Source organism: Narcine bancroftii, chromosome 3 (genome assembly GCF_036971445.1).
Source record: "Narcine bancroftii isolate sNarBan1 chromosome 3, sNarBan1.hap1, whole genome shotgun sequence".
Lineage (NCBI taxonomy): Eukaryota > Metazoa > Chordata > Chondrichthyes > Torpediniformes > Narcinidae > Narcine > Narcine bancroftii.
This window is the reverse complement of record NC_091471.1, coordinates 144984425-145006635: the sequence shown is the minus strand read 5'-3', so window position 1 is coordinate 145006635 and position 22211 is coordinate 144984425. Positions and strand designations below refer to the sequence as shown.

Genomic DNA, 22211 nt, shown 5'->3' with positions numbered 1-22211 from the left:
CTGACAAGTCCGATGCGGGACAGGCAGACACGATTGCAGCGGTTGCAGGGGAAAATTGGTTGGTTGGGGATGGGTGTTGGGTTTTTCCTCCTTTGCCTTTTGTCAGTGAGGTAGGCTCTGCGGTCTTCTTCAAAGGAGGTTGCTGCCCGCCAAACTGTGAGGCGTCAAGATGCACGGTTTGAGGCGATATCAGCCCACTGGCGGTGGTCAATGTGGCAGGCACCAAGAGATTTCTTTAGGCAGTCCTTGTACCTTTTCTTTGGTGCACCTCTGTCACGGTGGCCAGTGGAGAGCTCGCCATATAACACGATCTTGGGAAGGCGATGGTCCTCCATTCTGGAGACGTGACCCATCCAGCGCAAAAATGCAGAGAACAAAACAAAGGACTCTACATCACCTTTGTTGACCTCACCAAAGCCTTCGACACCGTGAGCAGGAAAGGGCTTTGGCAAATACTAGAGCGCATCGGATGTCCCCCAAAGTTCCTCAACATGATTATCCAACTGCACGAAAACCAACAAGGTCGGGTCAGATACAGCAATGAGCTCTCTGAACCCTTCTCCATTAACAATGGCGTGAAGCAAGGCTATGTTCTGGCACCAACCCTCTTTTCAATCTTCTTCAGCATGATGCTGAACCAAGCCATGAAAGACCCCAACAATGAAGACGCTGTTTACATCCGAAGATGTGCTGGTACATTAAATAGCCACTGTTAATTGTGGTTGGTGAATGCGGTTGGCAGGAGAATCAATGGAGGCCAATTGATGGGAATGTGAAAAAAATAATAGATTACAGAGAAATAAATAGGGGAATGGGACTGACATTCTGGGAGGCAGCAGTGACATGATGGGCCAAATGTCATCCTTGTGTGTTGTAAGAAAATATCAAAAATAGAAAATATGAACATTTCTCCTGAAATTATGTTTTTCTATTTTACCTTCCAGTTTTTGCAATATGAGTATTTTGTATAGATCCACTGCTACATATCTACAGTATCCTCCATAGTGTTTGGGACAAAGGCACTTTTTTTTTCCCTTTATTTTCCCCTCTGCTCCACAATTTTAAAATTGTAATCAAATAATTCATGTGATTAAAGTGCACATTCCAGATTTTATTCAAGGTTGTATACATTTTGATTTGACCATGTAGAAATTACAGCACTTTTTATACATAGTCCCCCACCCACCCACCCCCCCCCCACCCACCCCCCCCCCCACCCCTTTGGGACATTTGGCTTCACAGGCGTTTCTGGGTACTCAGGTATGTTTATTGCTTCATTGGTGCAGGTATACTATAAGAGAGCTAAGCTTGCTTCTAAGCTATTGCTCTCACCTTTGGAGACTGTAGTTCCTATTTTTCAACATGAGGACCAGAGTTGTACCAATGAAAGTGAAAGAAGCCATTATGAGCCTGGAAAACAAGAAGAAAACAGCAAGAGATAGCACCCAAACCTCAGGATTACCAACATCAACTATTTGGAACATCATTAAGAAGAAAGCGTACCGGTAGGCTCAGTCATCACAAAGGGAATGGTAGGCCAAGGAAGACCACAATGCTGATGACAGAAGAATTCTCATCATAATGAAGAAAAATCCCCAAGCACACTCTTCATCAGAAACACTCTTCAGGAGGCAGGTGTGGTTATGTCAATGACTACTGTCCACAGAAGACTTCCTGAACAGAAGTACAAAGGTCACACCGCAAGATGCAAACCACTAGTTAGCCACAGAAACAGGATGGCCAGATTACAGTTTGCCACAAAGTTTTTAAAAAGAGCCTGCAGAATTCTGAAAGAGGTATGTGGACCGATGAGACCAAGATGAACCTGTATCAGAGTGATGGCAAGAGGGCTGTATGGAGGCAGAAAGGAACTGCTCAAGAACCAAAGCATTCCACCTTTGCCATGGTTTGCAATGCAGCATCTGTATTTTTGTTCATGAAGTCTTCTGCAGACAGTCGTCATTGACATATATACACCTGTCTCCTGAAGAGTGTTTCTGATCTGTTGGACATTCTTGGGGGATTTTTCTTCATTATGATGAGAATTCTTCTGTCATCAGCAGTGGAGATCTTCCTTGGAATTCCAGTCCCTTTCCCATTCCTGGGCTCACCAGGATGCTCTTCCTTCGTAATTATATTCCAGACTATTGATTTTGGTAATCCCAAGGTTTGGGCGATGTCTCTTACTATTTTATTCTTGTTCTTTGACTTTCATTGGCACAACTCTAGTCCTCATGATGAAAAATGGCAACTACAGACTCCGAAGGGAACCAAAAGATTAGAAGCAGGCCTAGCTCTCTTATACCTGCATCAGTGAAGCAATTAAACATACATGGGTACTCACAAATGTCCCAAACATTATGCTGCCCTGAAATGAGGGGACTATGTATAAAATTGTCATTTCAACATGATCAACCCAAAATGTATACAAATTTCCCTGAATAAAATCTGGAAAGTGTGCTTTAATTATACTGTATGTGAATTGTATGATTACAAATTTAAAACAGGAGCAACTAAAGGAAAAAAGTGTCTTTGTTCCAAACATGGCAGGCACATTAGCATTGTAATGCAACGTGGAAACTCTTTACATAACAAAGCAGGTGTTTCGCATCGCAAAGAAACCTAAAGGCCCTCAGTCATTTTTAACCACATAACCATTTACGGAGCGGAAACAGGCCATATTGGCCTTTCGAGTCCACACCGGTTCACTTCTTTTTTCTTTCTTCTTCTTTGGCTTAGCGTCGCAGACGAAGTCCTCAATAATTTCTTCTAGATTAGTTATGTCCTCACAGGTTCGAACATCTTCATTAATCCAATTCCTGGAATCATCTTCATTCTTCAGCGCTCCGGCTGACAAGTTCCATACACTGAGTGAGGATTTTGTTCGAGATTCACAGTTTCAAAGACAACTTATCTCCCCCACACAAGTGGGAGGACAAATATGCAGAGAAAAACTGATGACAGAGTAATTCACTTCATAATTTATATCAAGTCCTGAAGCTGTGATTTTTCAGAAAAAGAACATGGTGCAAGCCAAAAAATGCTGATTTCAAAAAAGCTTACCATATGAATGACATCACTAGGTTCATGTTGGAAAACTTCATCATCATTCTCACCAAAACTTAATGTCAGTGCTGCATATATTATCAAAATAGTTGAGGTAATCCAAGAAAGTACAGCTGATCCAACCATGGCACTTACCTAAAGGATATGTAAAGAAAAAAAAATGGAACTTCTTTAAAGAAAAAGGATATAAGCAGCTAAACAAGTTTAAACACTGCGAAATTGTATTAGTATTGATGCAATAAACAAAACAGTATTGCAAGGGGTAACGAACAGCTGGTATTTTACTGATCTTTCCATCAAGTATTAACTTGGCCTTTCATGCCTTCTTTGCTTTCAGAGGGGCACACACAAATATGGTAGGCCAGGGACTTGATTCGCAGCCTACAAGAATGTTATTTGAATGCAACCCTTTCAAAATTGACCCCATTTGTTTGTGATTCAGAAGTATTTGTAAAGAGAGTCGTTTCTACATATGATACCTAAGTATCATTTTGTGCTGTTTGGCATATTAACTTTTTTCCCCAAATAAAAAGTAGAATTACTTGGACTCCTGCAAAACATGGAAGTGTGCAGAATATTTCACACATTTGTTACAAAACTTGAAGGAGCAGAGTAAGGTGACTGAAAACTCTTCTCTACAATCTTGAATTGTTTCATTTTTTTTTAACCAATCTTGTGAGATCTTGAGGCAGATAGACCCTGTTGTGGTTCCTGATGACCGCATCTGCAACAAGTATTGGTTGCTCAGAGAATTCAAGCTCAAAATTGATGACCTGGAATCTGAGCTTCAAACACTATGACCCATTAGGGAGGGGGAGAAGTGTTTCAGGAGGCAATTACATGCATTAGAATAGCTGCCTCAAATTTGGCCTGTGGTCAGGGACAAGAGGGTGCAACTGCGAGTGAGGCAGGTAGTGAGATTCAAGAGACAGTGCTGGAGGAGCCTTAGACCTTGATCTTATCTCACAAGTCCAAGATTGTTGCTTCTTGTGTAGATAAGAGTGGGGGCTGTAGTAAGAATGAGCAACCATGGTTCAGGAAGCCATTCAAGAGAGAGATAAGAGAAATACAGTGGTAAATGGGGATAGTATAGATAGGGGAATAGACTAAGTTCTCTGTCGCAGGGATAGAGAGCACTGAAACCTGCATTGCCTGCCTGGTGCCTGGGTTCAGGATGTCTTTTCTGGCCTGGGAGGGGAAAGATCCAGTTGTCATGGGCCATATGGGTACCAACGGTGTGGGTAGAACTAAGAAAGATGTTCTGCTAAAGGAGTTTGAGGAGCTAGGGATGAAATGAAAAGGCAGAACCAAAGGATGTTAATCTCGTGATCACTACCTGAGCCATATGCAAATTGGCACAGGGTTCAGAAGATTAGAGAGTTAAATACATGGCCAAGGATTGGTGTGGGAGAAGTGGGTTCCAATTCATGGGAAATTGCGACCAGTATTGGGAAAGGAAGGAACTGTTCAAAGAGGACGGGCTCCATTTGATCCTAGTGAATCGCATAAATGGGACTGTGGAAATGGCTTTAAACTAAATCGTAGAGTGGTGGGTTCAACAGATAGGAGAGGGATGGATGAAGTAACAGAGAAGTGTGAAAAAAGTGAAACAAGTTAAAAAAGAGAAAACGAAGAGCGGAGAGATAAACATCAAATGCAAAAGAGGCAAAGATTACCGGATTTTAAAAGAACAATGAGTATAAGGGCACTATCTGAATGTGCATAGTATTCAAAACAAAATCAGTGAACTTATGGCACAAATCATTACAAAAGGGTGTATATAGTGGCTACTGCAAAAACATGGTGGAGAGCTTTGAGAAATGTCCAAGGATATCAGAATATTATTTAAATGGCAAATGACTGCAGCATGCTGACACGCAGAACGACTTGAGAGCGTTGTGCATGAATTGCAAAAGATTGATTTTCAGGCAATCAAGAAGGCAAATGGAATATTGACCTTCATTGCCAGAGGGAGCAGCGAGGTTATGCTACAAGTGTACAAAGTGCTGGTGAGACTAAATCTGAAGTACTGCGTGTAGTTCTGCCCTCCTTACTTGAGAAGTGATGCAATGGCTATACAGGCAGTGAGGAGGTTCACCAGGTTGATTCTAGGAATGAAGGTGTTGCCCTATCAGGAGAGATCGAGTTGTCTGGGACTGTACTCACTGGAATTTACAAGAATGAGAGGGGATCTTATAGAAACATATAAAATTATGAAAGGAATAAGATTGAGGTAGGCAAGTTGTCTACATTGGTAGTGGAGACCAGAACTAGGAGATATAGCCTCAAGATTCAGGGTGGTAGTTTTAGGACAGAGATGAGGAGGAACTGCTTTTCCCAGAGTGTGATGAATCTGTGGAATTCACTGCCCATTGAAGCAGTGGATGCAACTTCAGTAAATATATTTACAACAAGGTTAGATAGATTTCTACATGGTAAAGGAATTAAGGGATATGGGGAAAAGGCAGGTAGGTGCAGATGAGCCTATCATCAGATCACCCATGATCATATTGATGGCCTCCTACTGCTCTTATTTCTTGTGCTTTTATGTTCTTGTCTCTTTTTTTAAATTATTTATAAATATTTAAACTACAAAAAATTTAAATTATTTTATAACATTGCAAATCCATTACAAATACATGTGGTATATATATATAAAAAGAAAAGTGTAGAAAAAGAAAAAATGACCCCCATTGGTCCCCTTCCCTCTCTCCCCCTCTAAGCCCCTACAAAAGAAAAGGAAGAAAAAAGAGAAAAGATATAGGACAAGACACCTTCAAAGAAGCATCCCATATTGTAAAACTTCTTATAGTATATGGAAACCTATATTAGGAGAAACAGAATGTCAGAGCTTCATTTAAATATTCATACCAACACTTTATAAATATGGCCTCTATATTTTGCAAAATATATGATATTTATCTCTTAAATTATAAGTATTTTTTTCAAGTGGTATACAACTCCAAACTTTTGCATCCCATCTATCCATTCCCAAATTTATATCCGACTTCCAAGTTACTGCAATTTATTTTGTAGCTATTGCCAAAGCAATTTTTACAAATTTTGCTTGGAATATATTCAATTTTAATTTGGGTTTAACCCCTTAATATTACCCAATGAAAACATTGGATCCTGTGGAATTTAACTCCAATTATTCTTTCTAATAAATTACTAATTTCCAACCAAAAAGATTTAATCTTAGGTCACTGCCAAGTAGAATAGGAACATAGGAAGTAGGAACAGGAGTAGGCCAAAAATGGCCCATCGAGCCTGCTCCGCCATTCAATACGATCATGGCTGATCTAATTTATGAAGTACAAACTTCCTATTCACATCTAAAACATAAATCTGAAAAAGTATGGTTCAATTTATTTAACTTTTGCAATGTCAAATATATCTGATGAATAAAATTATATGAAAAAAATATAAATATAAATATATCTCACATTTATTGTACTTTTCATATTTTCTCTTTGAAATTCCATCCAATTATGCTTATTTATTTGTTTATTCAAATCTTTTTCCCATCTTTGTCTTGATTTATGTACACCTATTTTTTGACCTTTCTTTTGTAATAACTTATACATTAATGAAATAAATTTCTTTATATCTCCAATACACAATAATAACTCCACCTCTGTCTCTACTGGCAATAATGGATCTTGACCAAAATTTTCATGCAAAAACTTCATAACTTGATAATAACAAAGCCTTGGATTTTTGGATAACTCAAACTTTTCTTTCATTCTATCAAAGGTAATAAATTTCACTGCTTCAAAACAATCCTCAATCGCCTTAATACATTTCCACATCTTTAAAAATTGATTTCCCATAGAAAATGGAATAAATCTATTTTGAAATAAGGGTCGACATTAAACCACTGTCTCCAATCTCTTTATCAACCTTATTCCAAAGTTATGTTCTTATCTTGACCACATCACGGATGCACAGATTTGTTAAATACAAGATGGCTTTTCTGACCATAAATATGTTTAATGCTGTTAAATCCTCATTCCAAACTTCAGGAGGAGAAAGTTATTCTGGAGGCCATTATATATCCAAGTTGGACCTTAGTGCTTCAGTAAAGATGCATGATTTAATTCAATGCCAGATGTTATTATACTCTGCTGAAGCATCTACAGAATTTTCTGAAGTTTGACATTGAGCTAATCAAACACTCGGTTTCATATACTAAACATCCTTGTAAGATTGGGGCTTGTGAAGACAATTTTTCACTGCTTCCTCCTCACTTCCCTTAAACAATTTTCCATAGCATCTCCCTGCCAACATCAACTACATATTCCTCCCTCCCCTTTCTCTCTCTCTTTTCAGAGGGAATTGCTGCTGTACAGGACCCCAAGTTTTAGATGCTGTCAAATAATGATATGGATCTTTCTGAGTGAACAGACTGCTGGTGTAATGCAGCCGGTTTTTTTTTGTAATTCGGGTGAAAATTACATTGAGACCACAAGTACATCCTTGCATGATAACCTGTAGTTCCCCAAAATAAAGTCTGAATGAATTATTGTTTTCATGTCACAGAGTCATAAAGCTCTTTTATTTTCAGTAAATTAATTGCCTAAGTTTCTGGTTGAGATACTGAAAAAAACAACTTTAGAAACAACATTAAACTCTGCTTTTAAGCTAACTTAAGAAATAATGTTCTTGGTAAAAAATATTGGAAAATATTCTAAATATGCTGAGTTCATGGGCTTTGTATGGTTTAGGCTGGAAGAAAAGATGAAACTCATACAGCTTGATGCACAAAGATTTAACTTGGGTCATTCGAATATAAGGCAAGAGTCCTGCCAGACCGTTCAACTCGATTACTATCCATTGTTATGCCCAATAAATAGGACATGGTATATAGATGGCATTTCCATCCATTGTTGTTGAGAAGATCTGCATTTTGTGACTTTATTAGAAGGCATATTGGAATCTTCTGTGAGACTAATTGCCATTCTATTGCCAATAAATTTACTATATGGGATACTTTAAAAGCTTATTTATGGGGTCAAATAATTAGTTATGCCTCGAGAATTTAAAAAGTGAGGTAGACAAACTAGAACAAGAGATATATATATTTTGGAGAAGGACCTGAAGTTGAGGAGCTCAGAGCAGAAGCGAAGAGTACTTATTAATAAAAAGCTCGAGTATAATACATTACAAACTTATAAGATAGAGAAAGCAATAATGAGAACAAGACAAAGATTCTACAAGCTGGGGGAAAGAGCTCATAAGGCCCTATCTTGCCCATTGAAAACAGAACAGTCTCTCGAACAATTAATGCAATTGAAACAGAAGCCAATGGAATTTCTTAGAAGCCACAGGAAATTAATGAGGCTTAAAATAATTTTATTCTAAATTATATAAATCAGGATTTCAAGGAGATTAATATAATAAATGATTATTTGCCACAATTAGCTTTTCCAAATTTGGATTTGGTTGAACAGATGGAATTAAATGCACCCTTTACTCAATTGGAGATAGAGGAGGCATTGAATTCATTGCATGTTAATAGATCTCCCAGCGAGGATGGTTTTCCACCAGAATTTTATAAAGAATTAATGACTCTCTTTATGGAGATATATAATCAAGCTGTTGGATCACATACTTTGCCAGATTCCTTTACAACAGCAATAATGACGGTAATTCCTAAGAAAGATAGGGATCCATTGAAACCATCATCATATAGACTGATTTCCTTGTTGAATACAGATTATAAAATACTAGCCACAGCTTTGGCAAATAAACTGATGAAATTTTTACCCAAATTGATAAATAAGGATCAAATGGGATATGTTAAGAGAAGGCAATCAGCAGACATTATTTGGCCCAGAAAAGAGCTGAATTAAGTGTGGTAGTCACCTTGGATATGGAAAAACCCTTTGATAGACTGGAGTGGGATTTTCTATTTAAAGTATTGGATAAATTTGGATTAGGTCAAAATTTTATAAACTGGATTACGAACCTAAGGCCAGAGTTGTGACAAATGGCCAAGTATTTCCAACAATCCAACTATCCAGATCTAGCAGACAAGGATGTCCACTATCTCCAGCTCTTTTCATATTGGCTATAAAACTTCTGGTGGAAATTATTCAACAGGATCCAGACATTAAGGGGTTCAGGGTTGATCAAGATGAACATAAGATTAGTCTGTTTGCAGATTTAGTATTAATATATCTTACAGAACCTGAGATTTCTTTGCAAGGATTGCATTTACAACTGGAAGATTATGGGAGGGTTTCTGGTACAAAGTAAATTGGGATAAGAGTGAGATTATGCCATTAACTGATGGAGATTATACAAATTGTCAAAATAATATGCGATTTAGATGGCTGAAGAATGGGATTAAGTATTTGGGGATCAAAACAGAATAATGACCTGAAAATTTTGTATAAAATGAATTACTTCCCATTGCTTAAAAAAGTTGAGGAAAACTAAATAAATGGATAACTCTTCTGACAAGTTTGATCGGAAAAGTTAACTGTATTAAAATGAATATATTTCCATGTATACAATACCTTTATCAGATTCTTCTAATACCATTACCACTGAAGTTTTTTAAAAAAATTTGAATAAGTTAATTAAGAAGTTTCTCTGGAAAGATAAGTTAGCCAGAGTCTTCATGGAGGTATTAACTCGAAAATATCATATGGGAGGTTTCCAATTCCCAAATTTTAAATATTATTATTGGGCAGCCTAGATGAAATTTGTCACTTCTCTCTTTCACAGAAGAGACAAACCTTCATGGGTGAAAATTGAACTGCACAAAGTCAGAGAGAGTAGTACAAGATTTTATATATAAATGGGATACTAAATTTACTTTGGGTGGAAAGGAAGCACCATTAATAGAGAATATTTTGAATATCTGGTATAAATTTAATAACTTAATTGGATCAAAAGGAAAAATATCTCCAAAAATACCTTTGACTCAAAATAGATTAATTCCTTTAACAATGGATAATAAAATTCTACATAAATGGTCCCGTAAAGGGATTAGATATGTGGAAGATGGCTATATGCAAGGGCAACTAATGTCATTCAAACAGTTAAAAAATATAATATTCTTATTAATACAATATTCTGCTACTTTCAATTAAGATCTTTTAGTTTTAGAGATGAATTAGGACCAACCATGATTTTACAAGAGTGCAGTGAAATGCAGATTCTGATTTGAAAGGGGAACGCAAGGAAGTTTACATCAATAATGTATCCTTTACTTCAATTGGGTACTCCTAAGCAGGAGTTATATAAATCAAAACAAAGATGGGAATCAGACTTGAATATTAACATTGGTGACAAGAATGGGTCTGACTTTTCTCAGGATTGCACAATCAATACAATTAATGTAAGATATAGATTGGTGCAAGACAGGTTTTTGCATCAGCTAAATCTTACCCCGCAGACATTGCATAAATTAAATTTTACTATATCTGATATATATTTTAGATATGGGGAAGAAACAGGAATCTTTTTTCACATTCCACCTTGTCATACTCTAAATTGAAACCATTTTTGGGAAAATTTAAGAATTTTATTAGACCAGATTATTGGGAAACAATTGCCACAAAGTCCAGAATTGTTTCTCCTAGGAAATATTGTGGGCATAAGACCTAAAATGAGGCTGTCTAAGTTCCATTTAGAATTTCTTAAGATTGCATTGACAGTGGCCAGGAAATGTATTGTGGTTACTTGGAAGTCTGATTCCCTTCTGGACGTAGCCCGATGGAATGTAGAAATGCATAGTTGTGTTTGTAATGATAGTGATCAGGTTTGCAATGCAACTAGCAATGCCTTAAGGACTATAGCTCCTGTTTCATTATACTTGGCTGCCAGCAGGAGGCTGACACAGAAGGAGAGACTGCTGTATGAGAGATCTGTATTGGAGGCTTGCAGTCTCATGGCATGACTCATGGGCTGATTACATAAACTTTAAAGTAAAGAACCTTTTCCTTCATCTAGATGGCAGAGGTCGACAGCATTGAGTCCACGCTGCTGAAGATCCAGCTGCACTGGGTGGGTCACGTCTCCAGAATGGAGGACCATCGCCTTCCCAAGATCGTGTTATATGGCGAGCTCTCCACTGGCCACCGTGACAGAGGTGCACCAAAGAAAAGGTACAAGGACTGCCTAGAGAAATCTCTTGGTGCCTGCCACATTGACCACCGCCAGTGGGCTGATATCGCCTCAAACCGTGCATCTTGGCGCCTCACAGTTCAGCAGACAGCAACCTCCTTTGAAGAAGACCGCAGAGCCCACCTCACTGACAAAAGGCAAAGGAGGAAAAACCCAACACCCAACCCCAACCAACCAATTTTCCCCTGCAACCGCTGCAACCGTGCCTGCCTGTCCCACATCGGACTTGTCAGCCACAAACGAGCCTGCAGCTGACGTGGACATTTACCCCCTCCATAAATCTTCGTCCGCGAAGCCAAGCCAAAGAAGAAATGTTGCATAAGAACTCAAACATATGAATACAAGATGAAACATGGTGTCAGAAGTGCAATGAAGGAAATTAGAAGGAAATACTTAAAAAGGAAAATCTAAAGTCAGCAACTGATCAGTGGAGAGAAGCTAACAGTGAAAAATGGAAGGATTACATCCACCAGTGAAACTTCAGTTGACAGGTAATGTGGCTTAAATTTGGAACAGATTTAAACAGTATTTTGGATTGTATGTAGTGGCAGTTGGAGCTGATGAGAAAAGGGATAAAGTAAAAGCATCAGTTTTCTTACATGTCATGGGAGATGAAGCCCTGGAGGTGTACAATAACTTCACATTTTTGGCTGAAGGAGACAAAATGAAACTGGAAAAAATAATGGAACATTTTGAGGCATACTGCACACCTAAATGTAATGAGAGGCACAGATTTTTAACATATGTACAGAAAATGGAAGAAAGTATTGATCAGTATGTGAATGAATTGAGAAACAGAAGCAAAGCATGTGAATTTGGTGGACTGACTGACTTGCTGATAAAAGACAGACTTGAGCATGGTATTCCAGATAATAGTCTAAGGGAAAGACTGCTAAAAGAGCAAAATCTAGTCCCGGAAAAAGCCATAGCACTCTGTAGGGCTACAGAAACTGTAAAACTGCAGGCAAAAGAGCTGTTCAGTGATACTAGCTGCAGTGTAGATGCAGTGAGCAAGAACAGACAGAAACCATTTAACAAAAACAGCACCAAAGTGGAAAGAGAGATATGGCCAACAAACAATAATGAAAGGAACAATTGAAAGCCATGTTGTCGATGCAGTACACACCTACCAAAAAAGTGTCCAGTATATGGTAAAACATACAATATGTGCAACAAAAGCAACCATTATGCCCATTGTTGTTGGAACCAAGTGCAACAAAGCAAGGTTCATGCAGTAGGTGAAAGAGAGTTGGAGGAATTCTATGTAGACATTGTGACTGAAAACAACAAAGAAAACAGAGATTAGATGTTGAGATTAAAAGTGAATGACATTTACATTTCAGTTAAATTGGATACTGGACCACAAATTAATCTAATATCAGAGACTGATTTTAAGAAGCTTAGACCCAAACCAAAGATGTATGGAACAAAAGTGATGGTGACAGGTTATTCAGGTACCAATATACCAGTGCAAGGAGAAGGCATGGTCAAGGTGAAACACAAGGACAAAGAGCACATGCTTGCATTCATCATGGTATTAAAGGATGTAAAGGCCACACTAGGTTTAACAGCCTGAACAGAAAATGAACCTGGTAAAAAGAGTCCTTGTGGTGGAAAGTGGAGGAGAGACAGTCTATGATGAACTTCTGAAAGAGTACAATGACCTATTTCAGCATCCAGGCTGCCTTCCAGAACACACGATCAAAGTGGCTAAATATGTGCCACTGATAATACATCCATGCAGAAAGTTCCATTTGTGCTTCAAAAACAACTAAAGACAGAGTTGGTCAGGATAGAAAGACTAAACCTAATTCAAAAGACAGATGAGCCAATGGAGTGAATAAGTTCACTCGTCATTGTGGACAAAAAGAATGGAAAGCTTAGAATTTGCCTGGATCCAAGAGATCTAAACAGAGCAATAAAGAGCACTTTAAGCTACTGATGCATGAAGATATCATGTCACAGTTTGCAAATGCAAAGTTCTTCAGCAAGTTAGATGTATCGTCAGGATTTTGGCAATTGAAATTGGATAAATCAAGTTCAAGACTGTGCACATTCAATAGTCAATTTGGCTGAGACAGATTCCTATGGTTACCATTCGGAATTTTCTCAGTTCCTGAAGTGTATCACAAAACTATCCATATGGTCTATGAGCACCTGGATGGAGTTGATACCTCAATGGATGTCATAGTCTGGGGAACCACGAGAATGGAGCATGATGAGAGACTAAGGAAAGTGCTGGAAGCAACAAGGAAAGCAAACCTGAAGCTGAATAGAGAGAAATGCCAGTTTGGGGTGACAGAACTAACATTTGTAGGAGATATTATTGACAGTGAGGGCATCAGACCAGATCCCAGAAAAGTGTCCACCATTGGGAACATGCCAAGGCCACAATGCAAAAAAGGACGTACAGAGGTTTAATGGAACGGTCAACTATATGGGTAAATTAATATCCAACCTCTCAGAAAAGACGGCTCCATTGAGAAAACGAACAGAAAAGAACATTGAATGGGAGTGGGATCATGACCATGAAAAGTCATGGACATTGGTGACCAAGTAAGGCTAAAAGACAAAATGAACTTATGGACTTAGAAGGGAACTGTCCTTATATGAAGTCCAACCAAAATCGTACACCATTCAGACAGATGAAAGTGCTGTTCTGCGAAGAAATCGTTGAGACCTTCAAATGGAACCAGCCACAGTAGATGGAATGACTGATACTGTTGAACAACCTGAATATACAGCTGAGAAGACATCATCTGAGGGAACAGCTCAGATTCAAGGACAATCAATCAGGAGATTGTCAAGAGATGTGAAGCCTCCTAAGAGACTCATAGAGCAAATTTAAAGACTCCTGTTATAGAATGAAGTAGTGCTATCTTATCTGCTCTTCAAGTTTTAGTGCATGTAAATGTGAACACAAAAACCAAGTTTAAGAAATGTTAACAATGTTGATAATAATGAAAATGTAAATTCCAGGTGTTAAAGTTAAAATTGCAGAGTTATACAAAGAAAACATGTTAGTTAAAAGTAAGTAACTTTTGTTTAAGAAAGGGAGATGTAATGATTGTGAACATGTTTGCAATGCAACTAGCAAGGTTTGATTATACTTGGCTGTCAGCAAGGGCTGACACAGAAGGGGAGACTGCTGTATAAGAGATCAGCAATAGATGCTTGCAGCCTCATGGGCTGTTTTCATCAACTTTAAAGAACCTTTTCCTTCATCCATATGTTGTCTAAGAACTCACAAGATGAAACAGTGTTCCTTTGGAGAAAATTACTTACAATTTAAGCAAGAAATATATTTTTGCAGGTATGGCATCCATATTTGCATAATGCAGGGTTGAATATTTAAGATACTTATTCTGTTCCTGAGTTTTACGTCCATGTTCTTTCCCTTATTTTAGATCCAGGCAAGAAAAGAATTATACTTCTGAAATGGATCTCGGATCCCGATAGTTCCTCTTTCTTTCTTTCCTATTTTTTATCTTGGACTTTTGCTTTTTGGGTGGAGGGGGAGTGGAGGGATGGGGCTGTTTGGAATAAGGACAACCTGTATCATTGATTTGATTTTCTTTTCATTTCATTTTATGTATTTGCAATGATTAATTCTTGAAACTTGTTTGATAATAAAATATTTTTAAAACTTAGGTCATTTGATTATATCAGTCAAAATAAATAGGTCAAGTTGGACACATTCTTTCAGTTAATCAACCACTTAGGTTATCTTTTCTTGCACAATGGAAACACGTGAATTTTCTTTCTCTCAATGCATGAGACTTACAAGAATAGGATTCTTTTTCTGAGAGGAAAATAATGCTAGAACTCCTGGAAATGCCAGTACCTGAAAAAGCAAGCAAATAATTCATTTGCTTCATGAATTAAATATAAAATCACATTAAATTACTGTATTTAAATTAATTGGCTTACCATGCCTGTCCAGATGGGTATTCTAGTCCTACGAAGCACTGAATCCTTCCTAAAAAATCCATCCATGAATCCACATATTACGCAGACTGTAGAACAAGCTATCTGCAAGATTCCCAGTGGAATCATACCTGGTTGATTAAATATGAAGTATCTGTAACGTGATGTTTTAGAAGACATGAAGATGGGACAATGATCCACAATCTCACTAAAAGACAATAATATCTGGAAGTTGAAAGCAAAATAGTCTTCAACTCAGAGCCTAGGAGGGAAAAAAAGAAAGGGTTATACATTGTTGCATGTTAAATTCTTCTGTTGCCATTTGGAACATAGTCATAAGTGCAATAATTTAACATGGAAACAGTTCACAGAAATGCAAGTCAAAAGTCGCCTACAGAAAAGTGTCCTCAATCATGTACCAGCCATTCAACCTGGTACCTCTGCAGAACTGAACAAGAAGTAGATCTCAATGTGAAATTGGTGTATACCAACAAAATATAATTTCCATTCCATCCAGTCAATGCTGGTACTCTTAAATAACAATCCAATGTTTTTCTTCTCCTGGCTAGCTCCCATACCCTTGCAATTACTTCTTCAAATACATCAGGAGTTCCTTCTGGAAAGCTATCACTGAATCTGTTCCTATCATTCAAGAAGGCAGTGAATTTCAAATCCAACCAGTTAATGAAAAAAATATTTCATCGCTTCACTTTGTGTTCTTTTGACAATCAACTCAAAGCTTTGCTCTTAATCCACCATTCAAACACACAAAGCATGTTCTCTTTATTTACACGATCAAATACATGATTTTAAATCAGTTCAGATCAAATCTTTTCTGAGCGTAACTAAGCTTCTTATTATACCTTCTCACACAATTTGTATTTTTGAAAACTGTTTAAACCGTGAAATCTGGTGGCCACAGGTGGAAAATACACATTTTACTAACATGCTTTAAAAATGTTTTTAAAAGTGGAGATTGTTCATTTTGCAAGGTTTAAAATGGAGGAAAGAAATCAACTAAAATTTATTCCATTTAGATTTTAAAACAATAGATTTTAAAAGCTTTACTTCACATTTTTGAAACCCAGGTCTAATTTCCAAAGGTATTTGCAGTCATGGAACATAGAAGTGATTTATAGGTGTGAACTAATTGATGATCCAGGCAGTTCTTGGCTAAAAAAAAAAGCTAAGTAATTGGACAATCAATTTAAGAAGCACAGTCTGGAACTTACATCTTCCACACAGCAAAGCTTAACTTCTTGTATATCCATGTGCCCATCTAAAATAGAACACTTTGGCCCACAATGTTGTCTGACCTGTGTAAACCTCTTCTATATCAATCTAATCCTTCACAACCTGACAGCTCAGAATCCTCTATTTTACTTGAAATCAAATACTTGAACTTTCATGTTCAATGTGCAACTCTACACACCAAAACCATAAACTTTTCAATATTAGAGATTATTTAGAAGGATTTCCTGAAAGAAACATTAAAAACCAAACTGCCTTTAAACTGTTGAAAAAGGTGCACTATTCCCTGCTTTGCTTTGCTTGAGTTCCAAACCTCCCCAGCTTGAGGATTCAAGCTTCACTTTAGCATTGACGACCTCAGATTTCAGATTTTTTGTCAGAGTACATACATAACATCACATACAACCCTGAGATTCTTTATCCTGCAGACAAGACAGAATTACCACTTATTGGTAGTGCAAAAAACTTCCTAACCTACCTATGTAAACAAATAAAGAAATGGAAGCAAAAAGACTGTGCAATACAAAGAGAAAAATATCCATAAAGGGCAAAAGTAAGAGTCCTTAAATGAGTCCCTGATTGAGTTTGTTGTTGAGGTGGAGGGGTAGCACCCTGTTCCTGAATCTGGTGGTGCGAATCTTATGGCACTCATACCTCCTCTTTCCTGATAGAAGCAGTGAGAACAGAGCATTTGCTGGGTGGTGTGGACCCTTGATGATTCCTGCTGCTTCCCGTCAGCAGCATTTCCTGTAGATGTTCTTGATGGTAGGGAGAGTTTTGCTTATCCTGGGCTGCGTCCAGGGCTTTCTGCCACACACCTTAGAAATTTGCCAGGGTTTCTGATGTCATTATCAAACCTCCGCAAACTCCTGAAGAAGTAGAGGTGCTGACGTGCTTTCTCCATAATGCTATTGGTGTGTTGGGTTCAGGATTCTCTGTGATAGTGATTCCCAAGCACCTAAATGTGCTTGCCCTCTTCCCTCTGATCCCACAATGATCACTGGATTGTATACCACTGACTTTCTTTCCCTGAAGTCAACAATCAGCTCCTTGGTTTTAGTGACATTGAGTATGAGGTTATTGTGGGTGCACTATTCAGCCAAGTTTTCAATCTCCCTCCTTCCTGTATGCTAACTCGATGCCTCTTTTTACGCCACCCCCTTCTGTGTCATCATCAGCAAATGTATAGATAGTGTTGTTATACTGTTGTTGCCGCACAGTCATAGGTGTACATCGAGTAGCACAGGGGGCTAAGAACATGCTCTGGTACCCATGGAGATTGTGGAGGAGACCATTGGTTGTGGTCTGGAGGTGAGGATCCCCAATCCAATTACACAGTGAGGAATTGAGGCCTGGGTCTTGGAGTTTGCTGATCAAATTTGAAGGGATGATGATGTTAAATGCCTGCAGTATTGTTTGAAGTCAGAAGGGATATTAAACCATCATCTTCTCTGGAAAACTGTAAACACAAGGTTCTGGTGTGAGGACTGTATACCTCTTTGCTACATTATGATTTGCAACCAAATGCACTGTGCAGGACCGATATTAACCTCCCATATCATCTAGCACTTGCTTTATTTAGTAATAATTGTACCAAATGTTCATTGTCTATAACACACAGATAGTGAGAAATACATTTTAAAAATGTATTAATATATTCTTTGCACATTGAAACAGATTAAAATACTGTTTACATATATATAACCAAACTCATCCTGTCACCCACTGGACTGTAGCAATGATCAATTTATCTTGCTGCATTGGTGACCACAGCAAAAACAAATAGTCGAGCTACAACAAAATCTGAAAGTTAAGAATTTGTATCTCATGTCCCAGCCCTCCCATGGTTGAACCTGTAGTATCATGAACAGGAAACAGAACAAGTAGGCATGGATGGGCCTTTTTCTCTGACTAGCAAGGGGGCAGTGCTGAACCTCAAATGTTTTACATTTCTATAACTGACAGGTGAAGGCACCAAAGGTTGCTAAATAGGTGGGAAAATACTTTTGGAAGAGGGCATAAAAAAGTTACAAATGATATAGATACATAAAATGAATAAACATAAGAAATAAGAGCATGAGTCGGCCATCCGGCCTGTCAAACCTGCTTCAACTTTCAATGAGATCACGGCTGATCTGATGATAGGCTCACCTCCACCTAATTTCCCCCACTATGTAAAAATCTGTCCAACCTTGTCTTAAATACTTGTCTTAAAGGCTATACTGCTTCACTGGGCAGGGAAATCCAGAGTCATCACTCTCTGGGAAAAGCAGTTCCTAATCATCTCTGTCTTAAATCTACTCCCCTAAATCTTAAGGCTGCTCTAGTCTCACCTACAAGTGAAAGCAATTTACCTACCTCTATCTTATCCACACCTTTCATAATTTTATGTTTCTTTAAGATCCCCTCTCATTCTTCTGAATTCCAGCAAGAACAGTCCCACATTATTAATAATCTCATGTTATTAACCCCCTCATCTCGGTGAACCTTTTCTGTACTGCCTCCGAGCGCAGTACTGTAGATCCCTCCTAACTAAGGAAAACAGAACTACACGCAGTATTCCAGATGTGGCCTCACATAACCTCCCTGCCCCTAAATTCAATCCTTCGATCAATGAAGGCTAACATTCCATTTGCCTTCTTGATCCCTTGCTGCACCTGCAAACCAACCTTTTGTGATTCATCTACAAGCACCCCCAAGTCCTTTTGCACGGCAGCATGCTCCAATCACTTTCTATTTAAATAATAATCTGATCTTCCATTTTTTACCTTCCAAAGCGGATAACCTCATATTTACCAACGTTACCAACAAAGATAAAACAAATGGAATGTAACATGAGAAAATATGGAACACTATTTTGGCAGGATAAATGAGAACAAATGTTTTGTTAGTGGTGAGAGATTATCTCTGAAATGTAGAAGGATCCAGGTTTTCCATTGCATGATTCACAAAAGGCTATTATATAGGTATAGTAAGCAGGTCGAGAAACTAACTGAAATTTGTCATTCTTTACTAGGAAAACTGAGTGCAAAAATAGGTGGTTATCACTCAATTAAAGGGCCACATTTGCAGTACGTGTATAACATTTATCTCTTTATTGAAAGCAGTTAGTGAAGGTTTTTGTGAGGAAGGGTCGGATAAATTGTGCTTGTACCAGCTAGTGTTCAGAAGAATGAAGAGGGAATGGGAACAAAAGGGTTTAACTAGGACATTCCTCTCCTGTGTGACAAAGTCATTAAAATGCCAATTTAAGGCCAAAATTCTCTCAGAAGGCTGTTAATCTCTGAAACTCTTTCCCTCAAAGAGTATTGGAAGTAGAATCTTTTAAGGTAGAGATGCATTGATACCTAGGTGGAATATCTTAAGAGATACAGTGGTCGGAGTTGAAGATGGAGCAGATATTACAATCAGTGAACAGGCTTGATGAAATTCTCCTAAATCGCACGTTCATATTAAAATATTCAAGATAGAAGGGGGCACATTTTGATTGAATTACTGAAATGAGGAACATCTAATTAGGCCAAATATCTGTACGTTATGATTTTTCAATGGTTTGCCACTGTTGAAGCTGTGCTCGAGTTCAGTGAGTTACATGAAGCTTGCTGTGCAGTCACTCCATTGCTGGCTGTGGGGTAAAACACTCAACCCCCCAAATACTTCAGGGGGCCAGGATCTGGAAATAAGCACATTTGCAAATGGTGCAGAAACGAATCGTCGCCTCGATTCACATTGCAAATGTTTTTTTTTAAAGTATCAACATTGCAAATGTTTTTTTTTAAAGTATCAGTATCTCTTTAACGTTCTCCCCCATCGCCGTCCCCGGGCCGTCCGTCCCAGAGTGAACAGCCCAGCGGCAAAAGTCCAGTCGCGGCCACCACTCAGAGGGAAGGCGGACGGGGAGCAGGTTCCGCCCCGCCTTTCATTACCTACCTCTGGAGTTGGTGCCCCCCGTTCCTCATGCACAGCCTCCCCCTCTGTCTCTCCACCAACCCAGAGTCTCCTGTTCGTGCCCTTCCTGGAACGCAGCAGGAACACCTTCCTTCACCCTGTCCAACCCACCCAAAGGCACCGCCGCATCCGCCCTGCTTTTTAACCCTCTGCTTTCCAGTTCATCAGACTCGGTCACTAACTTACTTCCTTCAGTAGTGGATGAAATTTGAGTCTATTCCATTCTGCTCCGTGGACCTGCCCACATTCCCTCTGATCGTCTGCAGGGTTGGCAATTAGAAAATCTCTCAAGCTGCACGGTCATGACTTCACCCATTGGGCAACGCATGATCAATTAAAACATCACTTCGACTGATTTCGTCACTTCATTCGGTGGGATTGGGTTTGGTGAAGCGAATTTGCTGAAGGATGTTTCCAGCCGTGGGAGAGCCCGGGACCAGAGGCCAGAATAAAGGGAATGAGGAGCCAACCAAAGGTTGTGCCATTCGTTGCAGCAGTTGGGCAACGCCATTGGGTTTATTCAAGGCAGAGCTTTTCAATCATCAAGGCGTCAAAGATTGTGGGGAGGATGTGGGTGAAAGGATTAGCTACGATTTTCAAGATTCTTTGATTGTCATGTAATAAAGCTGAAAATGTAATGTGGCACGAAATTTCCTACTGTCAGGCCATGTTCACCATGAGTAGAAATTGTCTGGCACCCTTAACAGTCCAAGAGGAGTCCTTCATCTCTTCTCTGCCCCCCCAGTCTCTGATCCTTCAGCCTCTGCAGCCTGCCTCCAATCCAAACCACAGGCAACCAGATGCACCCTCTCACTGATACTTGGTACCCCTTCAGCCAGTCTTGAACCCGTCTCCAGCTTTTAAGTCTGTTCACAACAGCCCACCTGTGTGTTCTTCAGCCTCACAGACCCTCACTGGTCTGCTGCTGTGGACACTGTCCTGTAGGTTATCTTCTCTGCTTCTTCCCAAATGGAAAGGTGGTAACATCCATTTTCTGGTGCCCTCTGCTTCCCCTCAGTTTGCAATCCCTGGAGGCTGTTGCCAAACACAGGCACCACCACCTTGGGCCCAGACCCTGCATGCAGCATTTTAAAATAAACCACTGTTGGCTCTTTTAACGGGCTGTAGGGAGCTGTCGGTCGTTGGGGTGGTTACTTGGACCCTGCAGAGGTGTGCTATGTCTTCTCTTCCCATTCCCCACACAAGGAGCAGCGTGGCCAATTTTTTTAATGGCCAAGTAGACTCAATGGGCTGAATAGCCCAATTCTAAGCACAATTGTCTAAGGTGGACAATTTCCAGCATTTTCTGTTTTTAATATCTACGGGAATGCATTTTCTTCAGATGAACAAGAAAATAGTCCTGAAAAAGTTGTTGAATTGATTACCATAATTGAAGTGAAAGGAATGAATGATAGAACAAATGTTGAAAGGCTGCAAAATGGAAAGAATTTCCTGGAAATGAAGGTTTATTCCATGGCAAGTTTCTAATTTGGAAGCTATATCGTCATTTTACTATTAGATATTAGAGAATTCATCAGAATCAGAATTTATAGTCATGAAATTCAGTGTTTTGTGGCAGCATCGTACAGCAAACATTCATATTATAACCATCTTACATTAGTACAAAAGAAGTAAAAATAATAGTCCACAGAAAGTAAGGAATCTGATGGCAGTGAGGAAGAAACTGTCCTTGTGCCGTTGAGTGCTTATCTTTAGGCTCCTGTACCTCCCCCCACCGATGGTAGCAAAGTGAAGAGGACATGCCTCTTAGGGTACTTTTCAAGACACCACCTCAAGTAGATGTCCTCCATGGAGTGAAGTCTGGTGCCTGTGATGTGCAGGCCGAGTTAACAACCCTCTGGAGTTTATTCTTGCCCTGA

The 22211-nt window shown here is 39.0% G+C and overlaps 1 protein-coding gene across 3 annotated transcripts in view; it reads right to left on the bottom strand.

Annotated features, from left to right (window-relative positions):
- The window catches only part of LOC138757670 (uncharacterized), a 45734-nt gene extending 24803 nt beyond the window's left edge, over nt 1–20931 (bottom strand). Inside the window, exons 1-4 of one of the 3 annotated variants that reach the window (XM_069925362.1) lie at nt 20518–20931; nt 15136–15394; nt 14990–15049; nt 3064–3201 (exon numbers count right to left, since the gene is read on the bottom strand). In XM_069925362.1, coding sequence (XP_069781463.1) covers nt 3064–3201; nt 14990–15049; nt 15136–15312 — 375 coding nt within the window. In that variant the 5' untranslated portion in view covers nt 15313–15394; nt 20518–20931. Of the gene's footprint in view, nt 1–3063; nt 3202–14989; nt 15050–15135; nt 15395–20313; nt 20476–20517 lie in introns of those variants that run through there. The other 2 variants (XM_069925363.1, XM_069925361.1) reach the window with 2 other exon arrangements.
- Between the last annotated feature and the right edge of the window lie 1280 nt (nt 20932–22211).